This window comes from Chionomys nivalis, chromosome 5 (assembly GCF_950005125.1).
Source record: "Chionomys nivalis chromosome 5, mChiNiv1.1, whole genome shotgun sequence".
Classification (NCBI taxonomy): domain Eukaryota; kingdom Metazoa; phylum Chordata; class Mammalia; order Rodentia; family Cricetidae; genus Chionomys; species Chionomys nivalis.
Window position 1 is genome coordinate 85790370 of NC_080090.1, and position 14522 is coordinate 85804891.

The window sequence follows — 14522 nt, forward strand, 5'->3', positions numbered from 1 at the left end:
GGGTTTATCCGTGAACATGAAGAATGAAGGTGGCATGGTGGAGCTGGGGAGGAGACAGGGGAACACCTGGGGAGATGAATGGGTTGAGTGACGGGGCCCTCATCCCACATGGGGTGACCCGACCATGCGCAAGCAGCTGAGATGGCATTGACAGGGACCATGCCGGCAGCAGGCAGAGGCCTTACTTGCATGAAGAGCTGGGCCCTGGGGGAGGAGCTCTCCACCATGCGGTTCACCATACTGATGAGAGTCTCACTCTCACTCATCTGCAGCAGAGGAAGGAACAGAGGATCCACTCAGCCCTGGGGAGGCGATCTCCCCACACCCCTGTGGTTCTGTGCAGTAAACAGGGAGGGGCAGCTGCTCTTGGGGCCTCCAGCACCCAGTGTGTGGCCTTGTCATTTTTTTTCACCCTGTGATCTGTTTCAGGACCAGTAACTGAATGATGCTGTCCTCAGGTAAATGCCACAGTAGGGTGCTGGGAAGTCCTAGACCCTCGCTGACAGCATGGAAGATACCTGGCAAGGCCCAAGGACTCTGCCCTAAGGCTGCCTGACCACACTGGCCAAGCTGTCCCCTCCTTCCCACTTCTCACACTGCTTCCGATGAAGACCACACAGTCTCCTCAAACTGACATTAAACCGAACTGAAAGAGCAAACCCGGGACCTACTCTCTATGCAGCAACAACCCCCCTCCCACCTCCAGACTGCTACACAGTTTCCAGAGCTGGGCTGGCAGCATCCATGAGGAAGGATCTCGGATGGCACTGGGAAGCGAACAAGGAGGTCGAGACAAGTGAGCCATGTTAAAGGGACACCAGGTGTCGGAACACTGCTCTCTGCCACGTCATCTGTTAATTTCAAGGATCACTGGGAAAGTGGAAGGGGAAACTGAAAGGGGGAGGGAGGGGTGGAGAGAGAGGGAGGGGTGGAGAGAGAGGGAGGCCAACCAAACCAATCAGATATGCCCTCATTTGTCCATTGGTTCCACTGGGAGAGAATCAAAAATGAAACTGTCAGGGAATGTCCTTGGCTGTGTCCCTTTAACTTCGTGTTCCACAGCAGATGGCAGGAGAAGACAGAAGAGAGGTGTACAGGGAAAGCTTTGGAGACAAAGTAACTAAGCCAAGGACAGAGCCACATCAGGGATGGTCTTGTGGGGTCAGGATTTTATCCACCGCCTCCCCAGTCTTGGTCAGGCCTGCTGTCTTTTCTTTCTCTTACCTCTCAAGACAACACCCCAAACACAGCTTTCTTTCTGCCATGCTGTGCACAGAGAGAAAGGCAACCAATGCCCCCATCTGCAGGGTCTACAGCATTTTAATTAAAAACAAAAAAAAAAACCGTTTACTTTATGCGTACATTTTGCCGGCATGGATGTCTGTGTAGTATGTGCCCACCACAGAGGCCGGAAGAGGGCACTGGATGCCCTAGAGGATTGACAGGTGGTTGTGAGCTGTCACATGGGTGCTGGTAACCAAACCTGGGTCCTTTGGAAGAGCAGCCAGTGGTCTGAACTGGAGCCAACTCTCCAGCCCCAGGTCTGCAATATTTTAAAAGACTTTCTTACACTCAAATTTTCTATTCCTGTACGCATAGTTAGGGTTTTCTCTGTGGTGTAAAGGCTTCAAGAGTGCCCACAGTATAAGAGGATAAGAGCCGCAAAACCAGCAGGACAGCCTCCTTATTTTGTTAAAGACCTGAAGTCAATCCAGTCCCTATCTGTAGTGCTATATTACTTGTGTTTTTATAAATCTTGCGTGAAGACCAGAAGCAAAGCTAAAGCCACTAGAGGTCGGGCAATGGTGACACACACCTTTAATCCCAGGATTAAGAGTCATAGAACATGAGACACTTAATCTCAGGGTCGTGGGTTTGAGCCCTATGTTGGGTGCCAATTGTAGCATGAATAATAAAAACTCAGAGACAGAAATTGGGGTTCAACCCAAAAAACAAAAAAAGCTAAGCAGTCAAGTCACTAGAGAAGTCTTCCCTCTACCAGGGCTGGATGACCGCAAACTAAGCAGATCAGCCTCTCTCTCCTGGCATTTTATATTCTGTCCAGTGCTGGGATTAAGGGCATATGACTCCCTAGTCCTGGGATTAAAGGTGAAGGACACCACCACCTGGATTTATTTCTGCATTGATCTTGTATAGCCCACGGTGGCTTTGAACTCACAGAGATCCATCTGACTCTATCTCCCAAATCCTGGGATTAAAGGTGTGTGTCACCATTGCCTGACCTCTAGTGGCTTTTGCTACTATCTACTTAAAGAGAACAAGTATGTGCGTGTCTGTGTGCACGCGTTTGTGAATGTATAGTGGACAAAGGGGGACCAGGGTCTCCCTGGGCACCGGCTGACCTCGCTTCTTTCCCATCAGAGGTTTGCTGGAACAATGCCCCACAGACAGCTCCCCCATGCTTCCCAGTCTATTCTCCCTACTCTGAAGAAGAGCAGACTCCATTGTGTCTGAAAATAAAGAACCAGGGAGACTACACATCCCCGGGGCTGCCCAGCATGGCACCCCCTGGCTGTGTCGGCCCCTCATCACACAGGGTTGCCTATAAGAACCTCCTCCTACAGGCAGTAGGGTAATACAGAGGTGACGCTGAAGACCCTAGCAGTCAACCCCTCTGGGGGGGGGGGGGGCGGGCAAAAGTCACCCTGTGTTAAATGCCGGGACAGGCAATCATTACGCAGGGCAGAGCAAGCCACAAGGCTGCTTGGGAGGCTGGTGGTGGTTGCTCTGAACCCGCCTCCCTTCAGGGCATCACAGGTCTTGCTTCCCTCTGGGAGGACCCAGCACTTCCAGCCATGCTTGGGAGATGGCGTCCTGGGGTTCATCCCACATGGTCCAGCAGGCTTATAGCATGGACATAATGCACAGCTTTTGGAACAAGAATGCAAGGCTCTTGAGGGCCAAGAGCTGGTCCTGCTGACTAAACTCTGGCAGTCAGAGCTTCCCAGTGTCTAAGGCCTTTTACAAAGATGATCTCACCATTAACAGGGAGGCCATAGGAGATGACAGGTCACAGGATAGTTACTGGAAGAACGTAGAGCCATAGTCATGAAATTAGCCATACCAAGGTCACGTTTCTGCCTACGGATTTATGAGTCTGAACTTGTCCTGTTGAGATGTGATTCTGGCCTTGTCTCCCAACTACAAACCGGGGTAAAACCTAAACTCTGCTGACTGTGTCCTTGGCATGTTTTTAAACCTCTGTACTTTATTTCCTTTCTGTAAAACAGGATAGTCACAGTTCCCATCTTGTAGAATTATTACAAAAATTAAAAGAATTGTGATCTATTATATTCAGTCTATTATAAGGCATGGAGGAAGCACCAAATTATTGGGGCTGCTATTACTACTACTACTACTACTACTATTATTATTATTATTATTATTATTATTATTATTGAGACAGGGTCTCACTGTGTAACTTTACGTAGCCTGGAACTCATTATGCAGGTCAGGCTGGCTTCAAACTTACAGAGATCCAGCTGCCCCTAACTCCCGAGTATTGGGAATAAAAGCACGCCCCACCATACCTTAGCTATTCTTAATATTATCACTATGATCACCTCTACCACCGCAGGCTGGCTTTACAGACAAATGATAAGGACTTCCAGACTCCCTGTGAGTTATAACATATATCTAAGATTAAATGTATGGGTTTACCTGAAGCCTGTATAGACGCAGTGTTTTTAGATAGCCCTCTTTGGAGTTAAAAAGCAGGGGAGCAAAGGGAAAAGCCTGGAGTAGGAACCAGCCAGCCAGCAGCTCCTGTCTCACTGGGATATTCATTGCCTGGTCAGCTTGCTTATCATCCAACCTGAGCTGACATTACTGCCTCAGTCAACCACACTGAATTCCCAGGACCATGAGCTGTGTATGCAGAAGAGCTTTGTTGAGGGACGAACCAACGTATGGAATTGATATCATTTTCTAAATCATACTAGGGCAAATCTATAGGATCCCAGTTTATAACTACAGAGCTTACCAATGACCAGTAGAACAGGATATGAATTTCCCACATCCAGGCTTAACTAAACCCTTGGCATCTTAGGCACAAATCTTGTCTCTACTCTCTTGAGCAAAAATGCCAACTCCCACTTGCCCGTGAGGCCAGTTCCACATGGGCTGAGCACTGGAGAGTGTGGATAGTGGTAATTAATTAATTGTCTTCCCGTTTATATGTTTCTTTTCTGAGGACAACCCCAGCTGCCCGTAAGGGATTCCGAGGGAAAGGAGATGAGGGAGCAAACCAAAACACAAGCCACTTTGTTGAGTCCTGGTGACGCCAACAAAGGTTGTCTGATGGCTGGAGGATGTTAGGGATGGGGGAGGGAGACAGGACAGGAGGGCATGGGATGGCGAGGGCACCAGCTCTGCCTACCTGCTGGTCCAAATACTCTAGGTTTCTTTGCAACTGAAGATCTAACAGTTCATCCTACCCGGAGCCCGAGGCCCAAGGGCCAACCAGCAACACAAACAAACAGGAACACACAAAAGAAAATGAAAAAAAAAAAAAAAGAAGCAAAGTAGTTAAGAGTTATCTGGGCATGGACAGGGAAAAGTCTCTGTCTTGTCCTTTAAGTGGTTCTAGGGTAGAGGGGACAAGACCAGGCAGGTGGAGAAGGGTTGAGGGACACACTCTCTCCCCGCTGTTACCTTTGTTACCCTGCAAATCTGATCAGAAGTGTTTCCAATTTTTCTGGGAAAACAGGGTATTTCTGGAAAGGTACATTTGCTGTGGATCAAGGCTATGGTGAGCAGCAGTGTAGAGAGTGGCTGTCCTCACATCCGCCAGCCTCCTGCACCCTGGCCTCCCTTGCTGGGGATGGGACACAGACTCTTTAGTCCCCAACCCACTGATGTGGAGTGTCTGGATCTGACCCTCCAGAGGCACACATTTCATAGAAACAGCAGAAAAGGGAACAAACACAATGTGGTCCGCCCTTTCTTCCTCAGTCAGAACCCTGCCCCTTCCCCACAGGTGGCATTCCAAACAGAGGCAAGCCCGAGGCAATACACCAAGGGGGAAAGTCCACATGCGCTAGCCTGGGAGTCCTAGCCTGCCTCTGCATCCAGCTCATACTCCTAGCTAGCCCTGGCCCCTCCTCTTGCGTGCTGGTGAGAAGAGCTGTGCTGAGGGACGGAGGAGCAGGAGAGCCTGTGCTCTCTGCTCTGTGCCACAGAGAAGAAGGGGCACCTGGCCCCAAACCCTGTCCTGAGGGCTTGAGGCTTGGCGGGGAAGGAGGAGGTATCCAGAGACTTCTACAAATACACGGGCCAGGCACTGGACCCAGAGCATCCCTGGCTCCTGCCCCGGTTCAGCTCCACCTTGGGTGGATGCAGGCGAGGAGGTCCTGAGGTGGAGTGGAGGGAGGAGAGGACGTACCATCTTATCGTGGACCGTGGGGGATGGTGGGTAGTTGTAGGGGAACAGTCCTGCAGGGACTGGCCGCCTGTCTCCCAGGTAATCATACTGGAAGAGAAAGGGGATTGGAGAGGTGAGAGGACATGGCTGGGCTGTGGACTTCCCACCAAGTAAAGTTCAAGGTTGTAAGGGCAGAGTTCAAACTAAAATGTACAGCAACCCCATTCACAGCAACCTATCTGAGACCTCAAGACCAGAGGACAGATCTTTTCTATTCTCTTAGACACGGCACGATATTTAACACAACCTGGGCATGGGCAGGGTTCCTATTTAGAAGCCAGAACAACCCCCAAGGCAGCTTTCTTAGGGATGGTACCACAGGGCAGGCTCCCTGGGGCAGATCCCAGATACCCCAGCATTTGCACCCCTTCTCAGCAGATGGCGGGCTGGTGACTCACCTTTGGGGAGCTGATGGAACGCCTCATGACATAGGCAGCAGGGTCTGCATAGACGTCCTCACTGCGAGGTGGCAGCCGATCAAAACGGGCACTAGGTGAGCGCACAGGGGAGTAGATTCGGGCACGACTGTACGAGCCCTGGCTGGGTGAACGGGGCACAGAGTGGGAACGGGGTTGCAAGGATAGGCGTCGCAGGGAGCCAGAGGCAGCATCCAGCTCATCATAATAGACTGGCTGCCGGGAGGGGCTGGGGATCCAAACAGTGCCATCCTGACGCCCGTAGCTGGCAGGCTCCTTCCATTCACGAAGCTGGTAATTGGGTCCACTCCCGTTGCGGAAGGAGTGGCGCTTGTCCTCCAGGGCCCAGGGCGGGCTGATCCTGTCATAGGCCGGCATGGAGCAGATGCTGTCTGGTCGCACTCCAGGTGGGTAGTACTGGTAATCTTCGGGGTACTGGGAGGAGTGGGGGCTGTAATACTCGGGGACCCGGCGGGACACGGGGTAGAACCTCGAAGGACTGAAGGGGGGGCATTGTAAGGAAAGCAGACAACACGGACCTATCTCTACCCACTGTACACCCAGTCCACCTCCCAGCCCTCCAGCTAACAGTGGGTGCTTGAAAAGGTGATGGAGCCCCGGGGCATCCAGTGAACACACAAGGGAGGCCACTGCCCAAGGCAGGTTCTAGGCTTATTCTAGAGGTGAGAAAAAGTCCCACCCTCAACCAGCTTCCTAGAGCAGAAGATTGTACCATTCAGAGTTCAACCTGTGTGTCTTTAAAACAAAATGTCCTGGAAGACAGCTCTAGGCCTTATCTGTCATCTCCATCAACCAATTCATCAGGTCCTTTCCAAGACAAGTGGTAGAGGAAGATACACAAATGTACCACGCTCCTGGAGGATGACAGTGTGGCTTTCTAGTTAGACGCTATTAGAGCCAGTAGGCGCCCAGACTTATAGCCAATGCCCAGGTACCCAGTCACCAACAGTGAGATGTTAACTGTCTAGAAAGGTGGCTTCCTCAGGGCTCAAGATCCCCCCTGAGGCTGTACCCACAATCCACGGAGCTCCCTACATCCCGAGCTCATTTGCCCTGGCAAACACTATCAGGCTCAGTGGGTACCACCAAATATTTGAAAGCCAGTCATCAGATAGATCCCTGTATTTATCCATAGAGCAAACTGGTCATCAAGGAACAAAGCAGGACAAACGAAGTGCCTTGTTTCTTTAAGACAATAATACCCACCCCCCACAACACTTGCTATAAACAGTGGCTTTGAAACAACAGAGCTGTTTAAAACAGCATACATAGTTTGGATCCCAGTGAATAGAAGCACTGGGTTCAGATGTTCCAGGACCTGCAGCATGGACTGGTGTTTGAGGAACAGCTTCAAGGCCTGCCTCTACACCTGCCTGACTCCTGTCTATCCCAGGCATGGTATTGTATATCCCTCCCCTCTCCTCCCCTCCCCTCCCCTACCTCCCCTCCCCTCTCCTCTTCTCTCTCTCAGATAGGGTCTTGTGTCTAGACTATTCTCCAACCTACTATGCAGTGGAGGGTGACCTCAGAACTCCTGATCATCCCACCTCTGCCTCCTAAGAGCTGAGATTACACGAATATGCCACCATGTCCAGCTCTGTCCTTCCCTTTGAAGGCAGCAGACAGAGATCAGAGGCAAGGATTTGGACAAGCTGAGCCTCAGGGTCTGTGATGGCTTCCCAGCATAGTCAGCTCCCAGAAGTTTCCCAATAAAGGGCTGTCCCATAGGTTAAGCCCCCTTCCCATGCCCTAGCTATAACAACCCCTCCCACAGGCCACCTCACCTCCGAAGGTCTTCGGGTGGGGGCACCCCACGGCGCAGGTTCACCCACTGCTGAAGCTGATTCATGGAGCTTTTGCGTTGGGCAATTTTGTCAGGGTCAGTGCGCGGAGGAAAGCTCCGCCGGTTTCCCCCAGTGTCCTCATCATGAGGGGGGAAAGCCGTGCTCCCTGGTCGGCTTGGGGAGTTATACTGCCAGCCATTGGGCTGGGAGGGCTGCTCTCCACCCCCAGGGACCCTTGGGCCGTCAGGGTAAGGACTGCCGGGTTCCGAGGCTGGTTCAGGTCCAGATGGGAGGCCATTGGCTTTCACTAGAGGCTCTTTCTTGACTTCAGGCCTCTCGGGCCTTCGCTCGGCCTTCTCGCAGCCTCTGCCGTCCCCCTCCCCTCGAGTCTTGGCCTCGGGCTCTGGCTTGGGGAGACTGTTGAGAGGGGGCTGCTGATGAGCTTTGCTGGGTGGGATGTTCTCTGAGTCTGGCTTCTCGTGGCTGCAGGATGCCAAGGTAGAGGCTGTCAGTTGCACTGGCCCAGCAGTGTGGGGTAGGGCGGGGGTGAGTGGAATGGGAGGAGTGGAAAGGAAGAGGCAGAAAGGCGGTGATGGAACCAAGGTAGAGTGAACCCAATTCTTCTTCCAAAATCCCAGGCTTTACTTTATTGCCGGGCAGTGACGAGATGAAGTCACACAACCCTCCAGTGAACACTACCCTTGCTCTGCCCTCCAGGCCCATTGCCCAAACCACTTTCCCTTCTGCTGCCGATATTGAGCCCAGCCCTTGGCTGTGGTGGCCTCTCTTTTCAATCTTCTCTGTTATCTGTCTCCAATCCAGCCCTCCAGACCCGGCTGATACTGTACCCCAGTTTCAGGGCAGCTACTCTGCTTAGCAAAAGACTTGTTACAGGTCCACCCTGTGTCTTCCCACGATTCCTGAGGACTCTTCACTGGGAGACTGGACAGAATACTGCCTGCCCTCAGAGGACTGCTTTGAGATACAGCATGGCGGGCAGCAAAGGCACAAGTCACTGTCTCTAAGCAGGCAGACACGAAGGTCCCTCTCCAAAGCACAGCCCTTCCGGGTCCAGTGCTATCAGGCTGTGAGCTCCATAGGGCAGGAACATGACAGGTTTTTATTTGTGGTGCTCCTGGGACCTGCTCTAGGATCTGAGTCCTGGTTATTTTTATTTGTTTGTTTGTTTATTATTTGTCGACCTAGAGTTATCTGGGGAGAAGGAATCTAAACTGAGAGTATTACTCCATAACACAAGTCTGTTGGGCAATTTTTTGATTGATGATTGATGTGGGAGGGCCCAGCCCCCTATGAGCAGGGTCACCCCCTGAGCAGATGCTCCTGGGCAGTATAAGAAAGCAGGCTGAGCAATCCACAGGAATTAGCCAGTAAGCTGCGTTTCTACGTGGCTTCTTCTTCAGTTCCTGCCTCCAGGCTCTGGCCTGGAGTTCCTGCCCTGACTTCTCTGGATGATGGGAAGTCCCCGGATGGACTACCAACTACAAGAGGAGATAAACGCTTTCCTTCCCAAGCTGCCTTTGGCCAGTGTTTACCGCAGCGGTACAAATGCTGACTAGTCTGTCCTCTTCTTGGCAGATCTGTGAAGCAGATGGATAAAGCTCTGGCAATGCACAAAGATGGACCCTTGAGACAACTTCTCCCTAGAGCTTCCTGAGGTCAAGCTTCCTTGCTGAAACACTGTTGGGTAAAGGTTTCTAAGACACATAGCCAGACATGGGGTCTACACTGTAAGGACCTTTCTTCTGGATTCCCATTCACCTAACTCAAGGCTCCACACAGGGAAGGGAGAGGTGGGCCCTGAGAACACAGTGTGGCGAGTGTTGTCGGGACCTCACATACAATCTGCGGCCCTCCAGGATCCAGGACAAATCCAACTGCTAGATTCAAGATGAGAAAAGTTGGGTTCTGAGAGGTTAACTCGCTCATCCTCAGGTCACACTGTGGCCAAGTAGCTAACCTATGATTCAAACTTGACTCCGTTTTCCTCCACAGTGCTTAACACAAACAGCCCAGAACACTGAGTAAATGACCCTAGTCTCTGGCCCCTGGCCAAGCAGACTCTCCCAGCTCAGAAAGAAGAGGAGGAACTGGTCAGGGGAGATGAAATTCAGGCTCTGCAACCTGCCGGCCAGGCCTGCTGCTTAGACGCAGGAAGGTGGTCCTCACTCCCTCCAGAGGTTCAAGCCCGCACAGGGGGCCCAGCAATGGTCCAAAGCTGAGTCTCTCTTTCCTTTCCTCCCTTCCATGCCAGGCGCCCTGGTACTCACCTGTGTCGCACAGGCTGAGGCACTGACTTCTGGGCTGGAGGGATCTGAACCCGAGCAGCCTCGCCCATGGCCTGGATCCAGGCCTCTTGCTCCTCAGGGCTCTCGGCACTGAAGAAGTAGGTGCGGACTCCAGCGTGCTCGGCCTGTGGGGAGAGGCAGTGCGTGGAACTGGCCCCAGCCTCGTCTACCCGGTAAACAGTCACCTGCAGGGAAAGGACACCAACACCCACAGGAAGGGCAGTCAGTCAGTCAGGCTGTTGACAGCCCTCAGCTTCTCCCCAGAGGAGCTTAAGAGCCAGGCAAGGAGGGTGGCCTGTAGCTACCTCTCAGGTCCAGCCTGGGCTAGGTCTCTGAATATGATCTCAAAGCCCAGTAACCAGGAAATCGAGCCTACCTCCCCCGCCTGAAATGGTTGTAAGCAGGAGGGACAATTACCACAGCCCGTCTCCCCTTCAATTCCACCTTAGTGACATGAGAATTACCCCAGGGTTGGGGGAGATGGTCCCCAAAACAGGTCCATCTCAAGCCCAATTTAACTACCAAGAAGCTGGCCCTACCCCTTCCTCAAGAGGAGACACCTGAGCATCCATGGCATGCAGGGCACACACTCGCAAACAGACGGAACACACTACCTAGTCGATGGCCGTGAGCAGGTACAGCGGGCTGGAAGCCAGAAGAGAGCTTCTGTCCAGAGGAGAGGGTCCTCATGTGGCCAGAAGGAGGAGAGGCAGAGACAAGTCAACCGACACCAGAGGAAGAGACACCAGAGAGTGAGGAGCATGAGACGGTAGGATGGGATGTTCCTTTCTCGTCAGTGTTACCACCCCAAAGGACAGCACTCAGCAGTGCCCAGCTCAGCCCAACAAGGGAAGGGGCACAGAGGGTATGTACTACGGGAATCTGAACTATGATGGGCAGTGAATCAAGGAGCCCCAGTGTTAACCCTGGCTCTTCTGGAAGACAAGTTGCGATTTCGCTCCAGTTTAAATGATGCAAGGATGGGAGGTAGGGAGGAGAGGTTCTGCCTAGTGAAACTCAAGGGGGAAAAAGGCACGGGACTAGCTAGGTTCCTTCTGGGACCTTATCATATTCCCCTGGTGACAACCTCAACTCCTAAAAGAATGGTAATTAAAATTTATGTTCCAGATGTGATTAGGAGTCTCATTCTGGCCGTGGCCCCCCTGGGTGCTAACTATAGGTTGATAGGAGTCAAAGGGGAAAGGCCAGACCCTCTCTGGCTAAACTCGAGGCTTTCCTGAACACGTCATGCGCACACCCTTCCACTGTTTTCTGGCCCAAACTTCAGGAGACTCCCTCCTGTGTGCCCCACTTCCGTCTCCACCTTCACCCTTCCTTGATCTGGAATTCTCTGGTTCAGGACTGAAGCTTCCTGGCTCTGGCTGGACAGCCCTTCAGCAGAGGGCCCAGCAGGAGGCAGAGCTGCAGAAGGGCGGTACTAATGGACAAGGGAGCTGTAAAGCAGGGAAGGAGGATGCTGGGCCTTGAAATGGAATAGCAGTGCCCAGAGCCCAGGAAGGTCCACTGGGACAAGAATACAGGGTTAGCATGGTGGCGTGGGAGACACAGGCAGGGCTGCTGATGTGTTGTGGGGTAGGCGGGAGTCAGCAAGTGAACCTGTTTATGCCATGAGCAACCTGTGTGTGCAGCTTGCTGGCTGGGGCACCAGTCACAAGGAAGATAAAGATTGCACTTGAGCTCGGTCACACTGGGAACAAAACATGCCACAAGGAACAAGGAGTAAACAGACCCAGGACCAAGTGCTTGTGACAGGAGAAGGCAGAGGGCCTGGGAAAAGACAGGGCTATTGATGAGGTGCAGGGAGGGGCACCAGCTTCTAATATGAGCTGGGGAAGAGGGGGGTAAAAGAAGCTAAGTCATTCAACCGTAGCCAGGCAGGGACAGTTCCTGGCTCCTCATTATTTGCCATCCAAGACTTGTGCTTGGTGGCCACAACAGGACAAGCCTCATGTCTGTCTGTCTCAGCTCCCCTCCCTTCCCTGGGGATGGGACATTGAATAGAACCAGTCAGAACCCTTTGTAGGACACTGGACATGGCTATCACGTGGGGCCCTGAAAAAGACAGTGTAGGACTTGGGGGAAAGAGGAGGGTGTGAGTCACTGGCAGGCACAGTAGTGAGCTCTAGGCTCCACAAGGCGAGTGTGTATCAGTCATTCTGGGACATTTATCGGATGCTGCACTTGGCACAGCTCCAGCTTGAGGCTCTGACAAGTTTGGTATGAAGGGCGAGACAGGCTGTGGACGGTGTGTGGGTGTGAATGTATCTGTGGAGCAGGTCTGCTTGTTGGTTCAACAGCCTGTTCCTATTTTCCCAGCTAGAACCCAGCTCCCTGGAGTTAAGAGTTTTATTAATTGTTCATTCTGTTCACACCTCTGGCATGAAACCCTGGGAGGAAGGAAACTAATTATGTGGCGAATAGGCCCCTCCCTGCTCCCTAGGCGGGCCCCATGTGCGCTGCCCACCTCTTTCTAACACGATCTAAGGACAGAAAGAGCCTTGCAAGCTCAGACACCAATCTAGTGCCACCTGTAGTTTCTGCCACATGTTTAAAGCCATGGCCTTGGGCTCTAAGGGTCCTGGGCAGTAATTCTCAACTAAGGGGAGGGAGGGCTTTATACTAAGACATGCAGAGCCGATATTATTATTTCATATTCTGAAAAGGAGCCTAAGGCTCTTTGCATCACAAAACACAAAGGGCATGGGATTTTTATAGTTTTTAATGGGTCATGAATTTTTAAACGTGGAAAAGTACCGGCCTCCGAGGAGCCAGCTGCAGGCCAGCTTTGCTGAGTAGGTCCCCCAGGGGTTCTGAGAAAGGCCACTGAACAGGAGGCGAGTCCCATTTTCCCGTGCACTTGTCCTCTCAAATTGTCGTCTGCATGGCCAAGGGTGCATCTCCATGACAGGACACTTGCTCAGCATCCACAAGGCCCTGGGTTCCATCCCCAGGACCACAGGGCTGGGGGTAATGCTATCTCCATAAGGTTTGTAACTCAAGATTTAAAAAAATTCAACTCCTAATATTCTCTAAAGATGAAAATTTGAGTAAGTTTGACTGGGGGTGGGGGGATGGGGGAGTGTCTCCATATCCCTAGGCTCCAAGTAGAAAGAAAACCTATTCAGAAAAGACTTCGGAACGAACCCCGCCCACCATAGCTCTGCTCTGTAGCGGAGGAGGGGGTAGGCTGCTAGGCAGAAGGTCCAAAAGGCTCAGGACATAATTTTCGTCCTGGTGAACAACACGGTATCACAGAGGCACAGTTCTGTCGGCTGACCTGTGCCATCCCACCCCACCCCCGAGAAGAAAAGGGAGTCCCAGCATGGCCTCAGTTTCCCTCCCAGGCATCCAGAGGAGTCTAGGGGTCACTGCCTACTCCCTTCTCTGCCACCACGCAGGGGCTCCTAAGGGACATTCTCTTTAGCCTGCACCAGCCCCGAGTTCTAGAAGAGCAGACTCCCTCCTTTCCCTGCCCAGAAGGGGAAGTCCAGCTGACCTTAAATGTGTGCTTCCGGCTGATGTTGTCCGAGGGCTGCACAGCTGCAACCCGGAAGCTCAACAGGGGGATGCTGCCCAGGATGCTCTCCTCCTTCTCATCTGTCAGGGAAACAGAGGCACATGTGTGTGCATGCGTGTGTGCATGCATGTGTGCATGCGTGTGTGCACACACACGTGTGTGCTTGCACATGCTCATGCATGTGAGCCAATGGTGCTGATGCAAAAGGAAGGGCAAGGAGGTCTTCAGCCTTACTAGGATAAACATCAACGAGTAGCCCATGTATTCATTTTGAGTCTGACTGGTTCAGTACCTTATTAGACCCAACACTCCTATCTGCCCCACTAAGAGGCCTTACTATTCCCCCATTGTCAAGTGAGATGCTAAGTGATGTGTCCAGTTTCCGTAACCGTGAAAAGTGGAATTAATATTAAAATGCAGGAAGCCTAACTCCAAAGCCAGCATCCTATATCCCTATCTTATCTGCCCTGTCCTGATAAGCAGGACAATTTCAACAGCAACACACAGAGAAGAGGGCAGGATGGAGGTAGTGATTCCTTTGGGTAATGCTTTGGGTGTTTTTGTTTTGAGATGGGGCCCTGTATGACCTTGGATTTACTATGTAGCCCAGACAGACTGGCCTTGTGCTAATGGCTCCCCTGCCTTGGAGTCCCCAGTGATGGCACTGCAGATGTGAACCATCAAACCTGCTTGAGGGTAACTCTTTCTGAGGTCCGTCTAGGCCCCAGTGGTCTATGTAAGCGGTCTTACTTTCTTATGGATGCCATTAAGGCCCCTGACCTCAACAGGAAGGCAGGTGCTGCAAGAGTCTAACTGTACATCCCAGGATCACGCTACTACACAAGTCATCCTGGATCCTGAAGGATTGCCTAGCCAGTGTCCCAGCTGTCAAAAGGAGACCAGAAAGGCCGGAAATATTCTGTGAGATAGGTGTGGGACTTCTTTGAGGCATGGCAAACCCTTCTTATCTTCCCCAGTATTTCTCTTTGTTTCCTAGGCCATAGCCCCTGAAAG

The 14522-nt window shown here is 52.1% G+C and overlaps 1 protein-coding gene across 4 annotated transcripts in view; it reads right to left on the reverse strand.

Annotated features, from left to right (window-relative positions):
* The window catches only part of Plekha6 (pleckstrin homology domain containing A6), a 49395-nt gene that overhangs the window by 23877 nt on the left and 10996 nt on the right, over window positions 1-14522 (reverse strand). The window contains exons 6-12 of one of the 4 annotated variants that reach the window (XM_057769186.1): window positions 13488-13588; window positions 9953-10095; window positions 7665-8147; window positions 5842-6358; window positions 5405-5491; window positions 4400-4453; window positions 186-266 (exon numbers count right to left, since the gene is read on the reverse strand). In XM_057769186.1, coding sequence (XP_057625169.1) covers window positions 186-266; window positions 4400-4453; window positions 5405-5491; window positions 5842-6358; window positions 7665-8147; window positions 9953-10095; window positions 13488-13588 — 1466 coding nt within the window. Of the gene's footprint in view, window positions 1-185; window positions 267-4399; window positions 4454-5404; window positions 5492-5841; window positions 6359-7664; window positions 8148-9952; window positions 10156-10584; window positions 13456-13487; window positions 13589-14522 lie in introns of those variants that run through there. The other 3 variants (XM_057769189.1, XM_057769188.1, XM_057769187.1) reach the window with 3 other exon arrangements.